Genomic DNA, 16,920 nt, shown 5'->3' on the forward strand with positions numbered 1-16,920 from the left:
AATGTACTGGTGCAGCAACAAGTCTGGGACAAAATACAACACATCTCCTTTGTAGCGTTGTTTCCACATTATGACTGAAAAGCTAATGAACACACCGAAGTCGTAAGAGCGACTTGAACTCGATAGGGACCATCCGAGGAGCACATGAATGTAGCATAAGATTTAGGTCAATAAAAGACAAATTGGAATATGCTATTACCTTTATTACAATCCATAGTACTTTATTAAGAAAATGAAGCTTGTGTGGTGTGCAGGAGAATCGAGACAAAAGGGCACTCTTCAACCCGTGAACCATTATTTTTTAAAGAGGTTTGCGGTTACACCGGAAGTGAAAAGAGCCATTCGAAACGGTCGTCTCTGCATGGTAACCCCAGAACCGTGAAAACCCGCGAAATATCTCGCGAGAGTGATCATTTTAATCCAAACCATGATCTGTCCCCGAGCCTAACCAGTACTTTTTTGTGCCTAAATACGACTATACCTAAATCACAGCGTTGTCACATCATAAAACATAATCATGTTGTACAACGCGCTCGACGAAGAAACAACGGGTACAAATCTCGCGAGAGTCGCAAATGTAGGGTAACCATCTAGACACGACCATTCGAAACGATCCAGCAGCAGCAGCAGCAGCCTGCAGCAGGATGAGGACAAAGATTACACCTGAGCGAAAACAAACGCTGCTAGAAGACGGTTGGCTATCAAATAACATATCAATGTTTACCCTCTCTTAAATTTTTCAAACCAATGTCGATGCGGAAAACTGTAGAATCTTTCATTTACCGAGTAGTTTTTCTTAGCTAGCTATGTTTTATAGAAAATATGACGAGTCCAGTATTGACTGTCTCGTAGCAGCGAGGATGCTCAGGCCTCTCATAACAAGATTTTGTCTGTCTAATCAATGACTATGGATGTCAGAGCAGTTCTGGAGTTTGCTACAGTTACCAGGGGCCTCTCACTGTTTTTACAGGTAAGTCTTCTGCAAGTTGGCTGTTGTAAATGTGACAAATTTGCTAATCTAGCATTACCAGCTCATACTAACATTACTTTTCCCTGAACGTTTCAGTCACCTTGACAGTAATATACAGTATGTTTGTGTGGTAGACAATGAACAATGCTCTAGGGAATACATTCATAAGTTACTGCATATGCTAAGTGGCTCTAAGTGGCTGCACACCTGTGTAGTTTGTTTCTCATCAAAACTCTGCATATATAGGCAATATATTTAATAAATAACATGTTTTTCTTCAGGCTGTTTTGAATGCTGCCATCCCTGACCATGATGCCGATGCATTCAGGCCCCCACGGACAGAGGAGCCTCTCTACCTGGACTCTGCAGTGGAGTGGTTGTTGGGCGGACTCTCTCACTGGGACGCCGAGCATTTCCTCTTCATTGCCGAGAGGGGATACCTCTATGAGCACAACTTTGCTTTCTTCCCCCTTTTCCCCGTCATCCTCCGAGGCCTGGCGGAGACACTGCTGTGGCCCCTGAGCAGCTGGCTGAGTGTGCGGGGGCGTTTGCTGGTGGCTGTCGCTCTGGGGAACAGTGCCCTCTTCCTGCTGAGCGTGGTCGCCTTGCACGCGCTCAGTAGAATCGTTTTGCAGGACAGGCGTCTCGCTCTGCTCTCCAGCCTGCTCTACTGCGTCACGCCTGCAAATGTTTTCATGACTGCTGGGTACTCGGAGAGCCTGTTTGCCGCGCTCACTTTCGGTGGCCTGTTCCTCCTGGAGAAAGGTTTCACCTTCCGAGCCTGCCTGGCTCTCAGTATAGCCACTGCAGCACGATCTAACGGACTTGTTAACATAGGATTTCTGCTGTATCTTCCATCACTACACGCCATTTCCCAGATTCGTGTATATCGCACAACAACAAAAGGCCACAGTAAAGTCTTCCACTACATCTGGGTCATCATCCGGCTCCTGCTCACCTCTCTTCTGGGAACTGCAATTATTGCCCTTCCCTTCTGTGCTTTCCAGTACTATGGGTATAGGACGTTTTGTACACCATCAGTCTCCTTAGAGCGGATCCCCCCTGCACTTCTATCGCTGGCTGAACGGAAGGGCTACCGGGTCCCAGATGAAAATAGTCCTCCACCCCTTTGGTGCATGAGACCCCTTCCCCTGCTTTATTCTCACATCCAGGATGTGTACTGGGATGTGGGCTTCCTCCGTTACTTTGAACTGAGGCAGATACCAAACTTTATTCTTGCTCTACCCATGGCTACTCTCGGTGTAATGGCAGCTTATGCTTATTTCCAAGCAAATCCAGAACTGTGCCTGAGACTTGGACTTTGGGAGACAGGTGTAAATAAAGGACATGACAAACCCATACCGGGATTCTTCAACCCCAGAGTGTTTGTGTATATTGTACATTCAACAGTACTCCTGGTGTTTGGGACCTTGTGCATGCATGTGCAGGTAAGGAAATCACATTGTAAGCTTCTTGTGGAATCTGTTTTATAAAATATGTGATGAACAACTGTTAATTTCCACTCATTGCTCATTTAACTCTGCATTTTTAGGTTCTAACCAGATTCATGGCCTCCTCGTCTCCTGTGCCCTTCTGGATAAGCGCTCATCTCCTCCTCCTCAACGAGCCACTTCTTCATCGAAGGAAAACATCGACGCCCAACATACAGATGCAGACACATTCCAGAAATGGATGCAAGCATACACCTCAAAACCCCGTCATTGCACTGCTGCCACACTTTAAAACTTGTTCTCCCACCACACAGAGCATACTGGGATACTTCTTCTCTTACTGGGTGCTGGGCCTCACACTGCATTGTAACTTCTTGCCATGGACTTGAATTTAGACATTAGTCTAAGCATTAAATGCAAATTTTCTATGTAGAATTGGGCTTTATTCCAAATTATATAAATCCACATACAGGTGTTTTTACACTACATCAACAGTAGATTTTTGTTAAACCAAAGATTGGTAAATTGTTTGTTGCAATAGCATTAAAAAGAATTTGTCATGAAAATAATAGGTTATTTAAATAGCACAATTTGTCAGTCACTTGTATTTAAAAAAAGAAAAATCACTAACTTTTATTTGGGGAAAACAAATCTAAAGCCAAGTAAAGTATGAAAAATGCTGTGCCTCATATTCTTCTCATATTGCCCAGTCCTATATAGAACATTACATTTTTATGCAGATTTATTCATGCAATAGTCAAGAAGTTTTATTTGCACATCTTAGTTAAATGTCTTTGTAATTGTTTGAGAACAAACTTGTGTACAGTACAACTGAAACTTGACTGTTTACTGTATGGTTGTAAATCTTGGGAAGAACTGTGGTTGTACTGGTAAAATATATTTTTATTTCTTGCTGGAGCATTGAAATTTTAACTATTCTGTTTAATATTGCACTGCATGTTTGGAATAATTATTCCAGGTTTTATGTTGGGGCTTTTGGATGTGAATGAAAAAATAAAGTTGTTGTTTCCTCAATTTACTGAAGCATTCTTTTAAGTTCATTTAATTTTTTTATAAAGTTAATATTTTATGTGATAAATGTTAAACTGCCGTATATTGTTTTTGTAGTAAAGAACCTTTTGCATTGGCAAGACGGCCTTAAAGATTGATTCACACATAGTGTATGTACACCTGCAAGGCTTTTTCATGAGCAAAGTCATCTCTCCTCATAATGGAACAGTTCTCTCAAGGTGTATCTCCGCTGAACAGTCTAATTAGTTTTATATTTTACAGGATTACATTTCTTTGGCCTTTATTTTCAATTGATACTGTCAATATAACTAAGTCTCCATGGATCAGAAGTCAAATAATTACAACTCTGATAATGTGTTGCAATCATTAACATTCCCATGCAACAACTGACATACACACGGAGAACTGGCCTGGTAGTCAAACTCCAACTGTTAGGAAAGTTACACATTTTTTCGAGCATGTCTCAAAACATTACACATAGGCCCATATGTATATTGAAACAATTTTTGCTGGCTGTAATAATTTCTTCTGTTCATACTAGCCATTAAGACATCCCTTCCCAATATGCCTCCAATGAAAGAGATGGAGGACAAAATCAACAGTACACAAAGAGGGAACGGTACGTCAGGACATCAGACGGCAAAATATTCTACATTTGGCATGTTGTATTTGCAGGGTGTTATTATTGCTATATTCTTTACAAAAAGCAATTATGGTGTCTATCTTTAGGCTAGCATGTTTGAAATATTAGTCTATTCTTTTTGAACAATAAAATAGTAATAACAGAACTTGGACACTATAAACACCATATCTTGTACTGTCATGCAGTCTGCCTGTTCATAGTTCTGTATGACTATAGGTCTCTAGAGGAAAACTTTTTCTTTTTGGTCTATTATGAACAATTTTGCTTGTTAGAAATAAATTGTTATATTTTATTTACAGGCTTTAATAAATTAATGTGGTGAAAACATAATATTTAGGGCTGCTGATGCCAGTACAAACAGATTAGAATTGTACTGGAGCTGCTGTTTGCCACTGGTCTACAAATCATGTTAGTGTTCATTTGAGGCGTTTGCGCAGTTACAGATCTGCGATGAGTCCTGCGTGGTCACGTCCACATCCACGCTGTAACGTGCGTTGGCTGACGGAAACAAAAGGAAACGCGAACAATGGTAACCCTCGATTTGCGGAACTCTCGCAAGTCGCTTCAAAATATTCTTGTCTCGCTGTTTTATGGTGTGACAACGCTGTGGTTAAGGTCTGGTTAGGTTTAGGCACAAAACTCACTATATGAAAGATCAGGGTTGGGGTTAATAATATTGCTTGAAACATGGTGAGGGTTAAAGTTACTACCGCTTTATAAATCTCGCGAGAGTTCTCGCAAATCTAGGGTTACCATCTAGACACAACCCTGCAAGACGCTTGAGTCGGAGCTCGTCTGTTTGTGTTTAATTTTGGACAAAAACGGCGAGTTACAATAACCAAATGACTATCAATATCTGTGTTTAGCTTTAATGTAACTACCAAAGATGGTAGTTAACCTTGAGTCAACTCGGATGCGGATTCAACTTGTAAAACTCAACTACGGAGAAGAATGTCTTTACTGGTTCGCTAGCTAGCTAGCGTTAGCATTCAGGATGGGAAACATCAAAATATCAGCCCCCCTACGATGACTGAGTCGTGACATTGTTGTCTCTCGAAAAAAAAAACGCGGCGAGAAAAGAGAGTTTCGTGTGTGCCTTTAGCTACCTCCGAGACGTGTCGAGGCTGTTTACATGATGAAGAACTGCGAGTACCAGCAGATCGACCCGCGGGCGCTGGCGGTGTCGCCGTCGTCGGCACAAAACCACACCGAGAAGAAAGCGCAGCGGCCGCGGAGGAAATGGGAAGTGTTCCCGGGGAAGAACAGATTTTACTGCGATGGACGGATCATCCTGGCCAGACAGAGCGGTGTCCTCCCTCTGACACTGGGCCTTATTGTTGTCACTTGTGGCCTTTTCTTTGCATTCGAGTAAGCAACCAGAAATATCATTTTTATGTATGTATGTATGTGTGTGTGTGTGTGTGTCTGTCTGTCTGTCTGTCTGTCTGCGAGGCCTGAATGTAACTTCAAGGTCTCTGCTGATGATGTGCGTGTGGAGGTTGTCACTACATAATCCTCTATTATTTGTATTTGTTCCATGAGAACACACGTAAGGATTAAAGGTTGTGTGACAAAGCTCATCTTTTTCTTTTTCAGTTGCCCTTTCCTGGTAGACCATCTGACCGTCTTCATACCTGTGATTGGTGGGGTGCTTTTTGTGTTTGTGGTCATCTCCTTGCTGAGAACCAGCTTTACAGACCCGGGCATCCTACCTAGGGCCACCCCAGATGAGGCTGCAGACATAGAGAAGCAGATAGGTAAGGGACACCCAGGAACTGCATACTCACTGTGGGACAGATGGGGTAGAAGAGCTTTGCCATATGGGGGAACTCTTGAGAGACTGTTTGTTGTTGAACTGCAGACAGAGACCTAAGCAGCTTACACTTTGTCAGTGTTGAAGAGTGCAAAAGTCAGACATTTTTTACTTGTGTTTATTTATTTTTCCTTCCTCACTCACTCTTCACTTGATTGCTTTCTGGGTGAAATGTTTTGAACTAATGTCCCTCTAGTCTCTCAGTAAGTTTCTCCCTATGTGCTTCTCTACTTTAAGATACCTCAGGATCCTCCACGTATCGCCCTCCTCCGCGGACCAAGGAGATCCTCATCAACCAGCAGGTGGTAAAGCTTAAATACTGCTTCACTTGTAAAATGTTCCGGCCTCCTCGGACCTCCCACTGCAGCCTGTGTGACAACTGTGTCGGTAAGGATGTGGTGGGAAGTTACCATTTATTCCAACTGCACTAATTAAACTTAACAACTTAATGCCTTTGCAAGGAGGAACATACTATACTGCTTCCTAGATCAATCCACTTATCTGTGTTTTGAAACGATACACTTACCATATATAGACTGAGGACCTTTACATAAAAATGATGTTAAATTCACATGAAATGTATGATTTTGGCAGCTGTCTTTAAATGAGCATCTTTATGTAAAAAAAGAAAATCAATTTTATGCCTGTGTGTATCAGATCTGTATAGTTTGTGATTGAGTGGGTTGTCCTTACAGTATGAGGTCATCAGTTGGCAACATAAAGCAAGCAGTTGTTTCCAGTTTGTGACTGTAAAATGTCTCTTGCTAGACTGATGGGTCTGTCCTGTTAAGTGGAAAAGGAAAACCTTCATTTGATTATGTATTAATTTTAGGGTGAGGGTGATTGATTGAGAGTGAGGGTTAGTGTTTGTCAGATAATAGTAAGATAGTGCTCTTAACCAAATTTTAGTTTTAACTATGAAACAACAAAACCATGGACACATCTACGTGCTGGAGTGAGTGTATTGTATCTATAGTGAATACAGATCCATTAAAAGATGCCTGTGTTGACCCTAATTCCAATCCTGCTGACTGACTCAGAAGATCTAGTCTTTTTTCCTCTGCTTCAATGATATGAATGATTTAATGTAAACCAGTTAGCTTTTAACCTTTACTACTGCTATACCTTATGACCTCTATAAACATGTCTCTAATGTCTGCTGTGTATACTGTTTTTTCACCCTCAGAGCGATTTGATCACCACTGCCCGTGGGTGGGGAACTGTGTGGGCAAGCGCAATTACCGCTTTTTCTACAGCTTCATCATCTCTCTGTCTTTTTTGACATCTTTCATATTTGGCTGTGTCATCACACACATTACTCTGCGTAAGTATTCTCATTCAGCAAGAAGACAAATGTGCTCAGTTAGTAGCTGTCACGTAATTGTCCTGTTTTCCAAAGAAAAAAAACAAAACACATTTTTATGATTATTTTGTTTCTGCTTTGTCTGTTTTTGTTTCTTCAGGTTCTCAAGCAGGTAAAAGCCTTGTCCAAGCCATCCAGGAGAGCCCTGCCAGATATCCTTTGTACATACCGAATTTTCACATAATCAAACTATTTATGAGATTGATGAAGTCTTTTGACGGTGCTGCTGTCTCATGCCAAGAAATAACACAAGTTACATTGTTGACAAGGCATTTCCCGCTGCTCCACAGGCTTAGCTTGTGCCTAATAGGATCAGTGCTTTTAGGCAGATGGCTTTCCAGTTGTAGGTTTGCTGCCTCATGTCATTGTGTTGATGTCTCTGTGTGTTTTTCCTGAATTCAGAAAGAATACAAACATTGTTTGCTCTTTACTAGTTAGCAGCCATTACAGCATTTTTACAAATCATCATCATGTAATTTGAATCAAACATTTCATTGTCATACATTTCCAGGGAAGTTTCAGGTTTAAACAAATTAAAACTACTTGGAAGGTAACACAAAAATTCATCTAAGTATTCCTTGGAAAATGGTCTGCTGTGATGTGAAGTGTCTGTGTATGAGTTGTGGCCAAATTACACAATAACGTGGTCCTTCAAGATGTTATTCTAGCAACCATGTTGACACAGAAATATTACACATACTTATTCACCCTTGTCATAGATGTTGATCATGGCGCTCTAATTGCCATCACTCTTCAGTAATCACAGCGATGTTATCCTTCCTTGACTCTCCCTCGTGTACTGTGGTGGAGCTGGTGATTTGTTTCTTCTCCATCTGGTCTATTCTGGGCCTCTCAGGCTTCCATACTTACTTAGTAGCCTCCAACCTCACAACAAATGAAGACGTAAGTGCTCAAAGCCCAATATGAACACATTTCAATTCATACTTGTTAAATGAGTCCACTGACTGATAGCTGTCTGTCTATGGTAACTGTGCAGATTAAGGGCTCCTGGTCAAGTAAAAGGGGTGCAGAGGAGTCTGGGAACCCATACAGTTACAACAGCATTATAACCAACTGCTGTGTGACGTTATGTGGCCCTATGCCTCCAAGGTAAGTGATATCAGGAATACACATCCCATAAGGTCACGCCTCGCATGTCACACACATTCTCTAGAAATCTAGACACATGTTCCTCTATTTAGTATCAGTGGAAATACCTGAAGAACATTTCCTTGATACAGTTACAGTATTTGTTACAGCACTTTGTAATATAATTCTCTGTTATGTCCTTTAGTCTGATCGACAGAAGAGGCTTCCTGCCTCCTGATGAAGCAATCCCTGCTGCTTCCGCCTTGGAGATAGAGCTGCCTCCCTTCGCGGCCAAGAATGACACGCACATGGTAGGGTGAACCAGCTTGTGGTCCCTCCTGAGTCCTGATTGTCCCATAGCCCCTGTGTTGTTGTTAGCCTGCCCCCCCCCTCCCCCCCAGTGTGCCTTCTCCACTGTGTGTGTCCACTATTTCATCTCCAGACTTCCAGCTTCAGTCCATCAAGCAGAGTTGCCGACATGCTGAACTGTGAATCTTTGCCCAGTGTTATGAAAGTTGCATGTTTTATACGTAGTGTCTATGCAAACTAGATAGAATTGAATTTTTAATGATGAATGGCCTATTAAGTAGTCTGGAACAACATTACTAGGGCTCAGCTTACAATAGCTTTAAATTGACACATATGATAAAACCTCATGTTCATGTAGAAATGATTAAGCTTGACAATTAGCGCCGGCGTTCAACAGAAACCTCTGCTGAAGAGGTAATTTATCACCATGCAACATGCTGAAATAATACTGCTGTGTCATTTATTCTTTTAGCTTTAGAACAAAATGTCTTGGAAGTCACTTGTAACGCTGTCTGGCATCACTGAGCAGTTAAAATGCCAGAAAGCAAACACAGAGTTTTAACAGCTTGAAATTTAATCATTTGTTGCGGTCATCGTTGAGTTGCTGAGTTACCCTGTTAGACCGCTGCAGATATATTCTGACCGTTTGTGAGACAGTAAACACGTTTATTGTTGCACCTTTTTGATATCTGAAATCTTGTTTTTATGTTTGCTTATCTACATAGAAATTCAACATGTTGCTGTATCTACCTCCTTGTTAATGTACTACTGAGTTTGCTTGTATGTTATGGTGAAGGTGTATGCATACAAATTACTCAATTATTGCTTTATATTAGAACATGAAAAAGGTTTGCATAGGATTTATTTATCAGCACTTTATCACAGATTATTTGTCACATGCCTTAAATATTTTTGTCACTCAATATTGTCAATGTATCAAACTCCTTAGGTATATTATTAGTTATATTGCTTTATTTCTTTAAATCTGTGAAAGATCACCACTTTCACTTACTTTATTTTATCTAAAAAGCATAAGTGTTCTTTTATGTGTTAAATAAACATTATTTTTGTATTTTGGGATTTTGGTCTCTGTTTTAAGTTTATTTTGCTTCTTCATTTCTTCAAGTCTTCATGTGCCTGACTGCAGATATTAAGATGTTTGGCAAAGTTGTGTCTTCTGAGGTTTTTATTTATTTTTTTAAATGATATAAGTATGTAAGATTTAATGCTCAGTGTTGTACTGTATCCATTCCACCCCGCTAGGAGGAGAACTGTCAGGATTTTGCTTTGTCCTGCACAGCCTGAAAGGCACTGCTGCATGTAGACGGTTGATGGTAAGAGTAGGGTCGAACGTATAACCAATCACAACATCTCTCCGCACGGCGCTCACTGTGATTTCTTTCATACTGTAGTTTGTGTTTAGGTTTGCTGTCATTTCTTTCGCAAGTCTTTTAGAGGAATCTCGTATTTCATTTCTTGCATAATAAATCAAAGGGCAGTTGGGACAGATTTTGTGATTGGTTTGTAGTGATTGTGTGGATGGGTGCACTGCCTTACTTGTGATTGTGCATGCTTCACTTGCCACTCATTCGCCCTCTCATTAACATCTCACTCAGTACTGGATGGAGCTCGTCTTTGGAGGCTGATGATTTTTTTTTTTTTCCCTCTTGTCCTTCTCTGTAGTTAAGATGAAATGGTGTTCTCATCTGTATGGGGCTTTATTGTGCATGCACGGTGACGTGAGCAATCTGCATAAACTTTATCTCCCTTTCCACTCAGAGCCAGAAGAAACGCACAAAGAAGCAGCTTCACCACGCACATCTTTACCCTTCTTCCATATGGTCACATTCTGTTACCATTGTCTGCATCTAACCCACTTCCTCCATGCTTCTCCATATGAGTCTATTGACAACGCTGTCACCAGTGCGATCATTGCTTCCACTGTGCCGTGGATGAGCTCCAAACTAACCCCTTTAATCACATTGCAGAATTTTCCGTACATGTTTGTCCCGTTTTTTACTCTCGTGTCATTGCAGCTCTGCCTTTCACAACACAAACTGATGACGTTGCGCTTTTTCTCTGTTTTTGACGCATCTGTTTCTTCCTCTTCACGCAGTGCACTCAGAGCACCAAGGACGTGCTGGAGAGGATGGTCCACTCCTCTGACTTTCATGGCCTCTGCCCTCCTGGCACCCCAAAAACCACCCCCCTGGTCCCGGAGGTTTCCAGCAACATGGCACCCTCCGCAGAGCCTTCGCCCACAGCTGGCTGCACACGACAGCACGCCCACCAGTCCGTGGCCGGACCTTGCCCTCCGTTCACCAGAAGCAGCAAGAGGGACTCGCTGCACTCCATCAACCCGGCCTTCCGTCTGGCTTCTCCCTCACCGTCGCTTAGCCGCGTCACGCTGATCATGGGCGATGCACCTGATATTGGCTTTATTCCGCTGCCCTGAGGGCAACCAAACTTTTTTTTTTTTTTTTACAGTGGCAGTCATGCTGTGTGTTGTCATTTGGTATCTCAAGATGTCATTCTGATGAGTTGATGAAGCATTACTCAGAGGGTTTTTATGTTCTGTGAGTTATATAAACAATGTCTTACACGTACTTCAGGATGGAGGTTAAACTTAGTAACACTGGTAAGCACAATATAGAGATATTTTTTGAACACCTTTTTATTATAAGACACCCAGAACATGCCTCCTCATCCTCCACAGAACCTCAAGCCATACATCACAGCCGCAGTGTTTAATTTCCTGCTAATATCTTATGCAAACAAGTCTTTTAAATCTGGGAAGTACATCTGTGGATGCAAGAAGTGCAAAAACAAAAGTTTAGATTCACTGAACTGGCATGCTCAGGATAGTGAGCCATTTCAGGATCAATAACTGGAGAGTTAGCCTTATGTCATTTAAATCTACTTCATCCCATTGTCATCAGGTGGATCCAGTCTTTGTATGAATAATCAGAGTTTGAAGGAGAAAGTGCAGTCTTTATTTTATTTTGAATCTTTGTATATCAAATTTTTTTGCTCTAATTTGTCATCGGTTCTGCGAGTCTTGTGCGTTTCTTTTGATTGTACGAGCTGTTTCTCTTTAGAAGACTGTAATGGGAAGAGGATACATAAAAGAGATCAAACTGAAATCTGACGCATTTCCCAACATATTTTCAAATGTCTACTTTGTCGCTTTATCTCATGTTGGTTGTCAAACCCACGTATTTAATTTAAATCAAAATCACATCTGCTGCTGCCTGCTGGGGCTTGGATTGCAGTATTTATAGCTGACACATTATTTCCTATTAATGTGATCTACTGGGATGCTCCCAGTACGAGTGGGCATCTGCTTTTTCTTCGCCTCAGGGCACATAAACAGCACGTTGCCCGTCACGAGTGTATTTGTGGTCACAGGCTTGATGTATGGACTGTTCCAAGCAGAGAAATATTTTAGGAATGTTCATGAGACCTCTTTACACGCAGGGCTAGCTGTCAATTTCACGGCTGTGACCTTTTCCTGCTCTTACAGCGTGGAACCTGACCCCCTATATCCGTGACAGTGGAGTACAATTTCTCATGACAGTAAATGGCAGGAGTTAGTTTGAGCCACTAGGGGGCAGGATGCGAATAAGGATTGCAGTCTAGTCAGACAACAGCTTAGTAACTACTAGAAGAAAGGCCTTTTGATGTCTTATTTATTTTTTGTAACTGAACGTTGAAGCTGGACATAGGTTGTGAATTTGTGAAGAACGACTTCGCCATAGTCAGTAGGATCGTCCATTTACAGTCTGCATCAAGACTGTAGGTTGTGTAGACGATTACAAGCAGTGCTTGTATGAACAAACTTGTTTGTATTTTGTAGGATGTAACAGTGGAACTGTGACATTTGGTCAATAAAAATGATCGGTTTTGTTCACTTTTGCTGTTTTGTTCTGGTCTCGTTTTTTTCTCTCTATGGGGTTATTTCCACAATAGCACACACAGTAAATCAATGACAGTCATCCATTCTGACTGCTCCCTCATGGAAACAATGAAGAGATGCATGTTGACCACATGTGTTCAGACAGGCAAACATCCAGTAATGAAAAGAGCCTGTGTGAGGTGTGATCACTGGTGTGGATCACAACTAACCTAGAAAGACAGCTTAGAAATATACATGTATGTGTTTTGATTTGTCTGTGTTGCAATGAGGTGATGTAGTTAAAAAACTCTGTCAGTAAAATCAGGAAAACATGATTGAGATAAATCGTCTTGCACACCGGTCACCAGAAGAAGGATTTTGATAAAAACATTTGCTGTCTTCTCTCCGTCTGCCCTGAGATGCATTCCCACCAAATAAGATTAAGTCTTTTAGACTGTGGCTGAGAGAGCTTTTTTCCCTCGTGAATAGCCACACAAAACAGAATATCATCTTTCACATTGTCGTAAATTGTTTCCTTGGCATTGCTGCTGACATGATGTTTACTCTGTGCCCAGGGTTATACTTTTTAGGAGGCAGTTTTGCCTGTAATTATTGAAATTGAAAACTGGAGTAAAATTGCCTGAAGGCCGGCGATCACGATGGCTGGACCACGGCAGCTGAGGGAGTCTGACTTCTGTCAGTGTGTGTATGCTGGAAAGTGAGAAAGTTGCTTTAAAGTCCTTCAAAAATCACTTCTTTTGGAAGCTTAAAATAAAAAAAAGTTGTGTCTGTATGTGCCAGCTGCTGCCTCCTGTATGATTATTCACCTTTCAAATAGCATTGTTTTGAATTGTTATAATAATATGCAATAGTTCTGTTGCCTGATATCCTTTAAATGTGTGTCAAATAGCTTTATAAGGTTGTAACATTGTGTAAGATTTGGAGGCAATTTCGGTATAGTTTCCACTTTACTATAATTGTGTTTTATACATTTCAATATTATTTTAATACAGCAGGAAATACGGGGAGAAAAAAGAGAGCAAACATAAGCTGGTGATAAAGCTCAGGCTGGATTCAGACAGGATGTCATGGTTGCATAGCACAGACTGTTGCACAGCAGAACAACATATTCGTCTTGATATATGATAACTTTAATGGATTTCTTACACATTTAATGTATCTATTACCTCATTGGACTTCAAAAGACTCCTTGCTGGGGCAACCTGTATATCTTAACATGAAACAGATGGTCAGACTTTGGCTCAGGGTCTTGCAGGAAGAAAAGGCCAACGCTTCACTGCCTCAGCAGCTGTGTTGCATTTTGATCACAGCCCTAAGACTAAAAAATGGAGTGCAAAAGAAGAAGAAAAAAAAAACTAGAGAGGAGTTTGAAAATTGTGTACAAGTAACAGGTCATCTCTGTGTAGTGGAGTTTATTTGTCAGTTAAATGTGACTGCGGGTGATTATTCGCTTGCTGGAGTGCATCATGCTGGTGTGGTGTAGAGGCAGAGCAGGCCACCCAGTCAGCAAGGGGTGAGTGTCCAGTTTACTGCTGGTTTTCAGAAAAAGAGGATGTATTTAAATTAAACCCAAGGTGACTTTTTTAATATCAGAGATGGGGTTAGATCAGACAGGCTGTCTTTTTTCACACCAGCAGATGGATAATTGTTCCATTATTTTCAGTGGACATGTGCTCATTATACAGGACCAGCCCAGACAAAACCTCAGTCTCTAATGTGACACTTTTACTTGGCTGAATCCTTCTCTTTTTCTTGGAACACATGAGCAGCATACAGTAACCGAAACATCAGGGAAAGCCAGCTCTTTCACTTAAAACTAATACATTCCAGCTCTTCAAAGAAATAGTCCACTACCAATTTTACCTCCGGCTGTCATCCACTCTGATTCATCATCGTGCTCGTTCCTCTTCGAGCGAGCCACGTTTGGCCCGCTGTCATGTGTGCAGCCGTGTGTCTCACTCTCACAAGTCTTTTCCTCATCGCCTACTGGACTGACCAGAGCAGAACTGAAGTAGCTCAGTGACAAAAAAAAACAGGTGACTCACAGTCAGGGCAGTTGTCAGCATCAGTGCTGCTGTGATTTCGAGAGCTAATGGCACGTCTCTGTGCTGGGCAGTGAAGCTGGATATAATTAACCCTGTACTGAGCAGAATAAACCAGCTGCCAGCAGGCTGCAGCTGCCAGCAGGAATAGTTAGCACCACTGCCAGTGAAACATGAAACAACTGAATCCTGTGGATCACTTGCACACAGTGGTTGAAATTTCTGAATCCTAAAAGTTGAATTGTAATACTGTTTTTACGTATTTGTATTTTCTCCACAGTAGATTTATACTACAAAACTTCTCAAAGAAAAGTTTTTGCTCCTCCAGCTGTGTGTGTGTGTGTGTTTGACCTCCTAACTAGGGTCAACGTAGATCAAACTGTTGCAACTCATGCATCCGAGGCGACACTAATTGTAGATCCATGACAACTTAGTTAGTATGTCTGTGTGTATGTTTGTGGAGTTTGGTCAGTACTTATCCATATGTTTGTATACTGCTTTTCCGGGAACATCCCTGGGTGTAACATGGGTGGATTTGATTATCTGTGTGTGTTTGGGCATTGTGCCTTGTGGACAGCGTGTGTGAGAACACCTAAAAAATTCCCTGGAAGCCCTTTTTAAAGATTAAGGGTAGATCAGTTCAGTTCGTTATTTTTTTGGTTTATTTTTGTATTAGCTTTCTTGAGAGATCCACTGTATTAAAAGATTCAGAAGGCAGATCTGACAGTGCAGCTCACTGTGTGCAGGTTATCTTAGGTTGGAATAGTTTAGGCATATTTAGATTGTGTGATTATTGTGTTTTGTATCAGACTGCCGCAGCTGTTTCTGCTGTTCTACATAAACGTCTTGATCTTGATATGAAGGTATGACTCCCTTTTCTCCTGTCGTCATAATAATCATAAAAATTAATTTCTACTTTTCCAAGATACCATATCAGCCAAACTGCAAGGAGTGCAGTTGTTGGATATGTGAGTGTTTGTTCTTTTCAGTGTGCAGATTAGATACTGTGAGTGAATTTCAAAAAAACATGAGATATCCCTGGTTCTTGCAGTGGAAACGTGTTGGCATTACACGGTAAAATGGAAAGAGCTCCTCATGGAAACCTGACTATGTGCCATGGAACCGGAGCAGTGTACCAGGGTAACACAGGGTCAGCCCTTATCACAGCCATTATCATGCAGACTGTTAGATATGGCTTCAATCAATCCACTGAACAATGCTCTGCTTGCTGACAGATCATTTTTATAATATCAAGGCTCACTTTCAAGCAGATAAACTCATCGCTCTTTGTTTTTTAAAGAGACAGAAAGGCATCAAAGTGCACTTTTCTCCATAAAATAAACCATAATTTCAACATTATTCAGTGAGCATCTATCACTCACACTCACATCATGACAGTTTCTGAGCATAGAAGTCATATTAAACACACTTTGACATATATTTTAACACTGAAAATGTGCGTTCTATTGAGAGTTTACACAGCACAAGAGTGGAAAGTATCTTATTTCTATAATATTTTAAGTCAAGATAAAGTGGCATCTATTTTAGGCAATTAGATGTGAAGCATCCTGTGTCTGTTTTAGTCCTGAGGTGATTTTAAAAAATAACAACCTTTTTTGTATCTTTTGTTTATTTTAAGATACATTGTCTTAGTGGACTGTGTGGCTAAGTTAATAAAACAAATCTGTATGTTATATATTTATATTAATATATTTGATTATTTTATATTGTGCAGCTTTACAAGTTAAACCACTGAAGTTGTCTCTATAGCAGATAATTACAATGTTTGATTTTGCTTTACTCAGTAGTGGAAAGTAATTCAATACATTTACTTGAGTACAGTTTGGATGTACAGTACTGTGCAAAAGTTTTAGGTACTTTAGCTTCTTCTCTGTTATGTAATACCATCAGGGAGGATTCAGATGGGTCCCAAATTTATTTTGCAGCATCACAATGACCCCAGACATACAGCCAAACTCATAAACATCTATTTTCATAGACAAGAAGAGCAACAGATGGTGTGGCCCCCGCATAGCCCTGATCTCAGTATCATGGAGTGAGTCTGGGATTACATGAAGAGACAGAAACAACCGAGATGCCTAAATCCACAGAAGAACTGCAAGTTCTGCAAGAATGGCAAGTTCTCCAGGATGCTTGGAACATCCTTCTTGCCAAGTACCTTGAAAAACTGTGAGTAAGAGTACCGAGAACTGGTGCTGTTTGAAAGGCAAAACATGGTTACACCAAGTATGGATTTCATTTTGGTTTTCTTCTGTTTACTGAATTTTGTAT

The 16,920-nt window shown here is 40.9% G+C and overlaps 2 protein-coding genes across 3 annotated transcripts; both read left to right on the top strand.

Annotated features, from left to right (window-relative positions):
• The first annotated feature begins 339 nt into the window (after positions 1-339).
• pigv (phosphatidylinositol glycan anchor biosynthesis, class V) lies at positions 340-3,460 on the top strand. The gene is made up of 3 exons (XM_044359213.1): positions 340-970; positions 1,252-2,418; positions 2,523-3,460. Exons 1-3 carry the CDS (start codon positions 902-904, stop codon positions 2,808-2,810), a joined length of 1,524 nt encoding a protein of 507 aa, XP_044215148.1. The 5' UTR covers positions 340-901; the 3' UTR covers positions 2,811-3,460.
• Positions 3,461-4,604: 1,144 nt separating this feature from the next.
• On the top strand, positions 4,605-12,585 carry zdhhc18a (zinc finger DHHC-type palmitoyltransferase 18a). 2 transcript variants are annotated; one of them, XM_044359215.1, is made up of 10 exons: positions 4,756-5,464; positions 5,693-5,853; positions 6,147-6,296; positions 7,096-7,233; positions 7,373-7,424; positions 8,073-8,175; positions 8,270-8,382; positions 8,567-8,672; positions 9,934-10,004; positions 10,787-10,855. In XM_044359215.1, exons 1-9 carry the CDS (start codon positions 5,229-5,231, stop codon positions 9,973-9,975), a joined length of 1,101 nt encoding a protein of 366 aa, XP_044215150.1. In that variant the 5' UTR covers positions 4,756-5,228; the 3' UTR covers positions 9,976-10,004; positions 10,787-10,855. The 2 variants fall into 2 exon arrangements, with proteins under 2 accessions (XP_044215149.1, XP_044215150.1); XM_044359214.1 differs by lacking the exon at positions 9,934-10,004 and having other exon boundaries at positions 4,605-5,464; positions 10,787-12,585.
• Positions 12,586-16,920: the final 4,335 nt, after the last annotated feature.

Source organism: Thunnus albacares, chromosome 8, assembly GCF_914725855.1.
Source record: "Thunnus albacares chromosome 8, fThuAlb1.1, whole genome shotgun sequence".
NCBI lineage: Eukaryota > Metazoa > Chordata > Actinopteri > Scombriformes > Scombridae > Thunnus > Thunnus albacares.

Excerpts from the sequence above, each read along its gene's own strand:
- pigv (XM_044359213.1), top strand. The coding sequence starts at position 902 with ATGACTATGGATGTCAGAGCAGTTCTGGAGTTTGCTACAGTTACCAGG. Across the intron at positions 971-1,251 it reads GCCTCTCACTGTTTTTACAG|GCTGTTTTGAATGCTGCCAT; the intron begins GTAAGTCTTCTG and ends GTTTTTCTTCAG. Across the intron at positions 2,419-2,522 it reads CCTTGTGCATGCATGTGCAG|GTTCTAACCAGATTCATGGC; the intron begins GTAAGGAAATCA and ends CTGCATTTTTAG.
- zdhhc18a (XM_044359214.1), top strand. The coding sequence starts at position 5,229 with ATGATGAAGAACTGCGAGTACCAGCAGATCGACCCGCGGGCGCTGGCG. Across the intron at positions 5,465-5,692 it reads GGCCTTTTCTTTGCATTCGA|TTGCCCTTTCCTGGTAGACC; the intron begins GTAAGCAACCAG and ends TTTCTTTTTCAG. Across the intron at positions 8,383-8,566 it reads TGTGGCCCTATGCCTCCAAG|TCTGATCGACAGAAGAGGCT; the intron begins GTAAGTGATATC and ends TATGTCCTTTAG.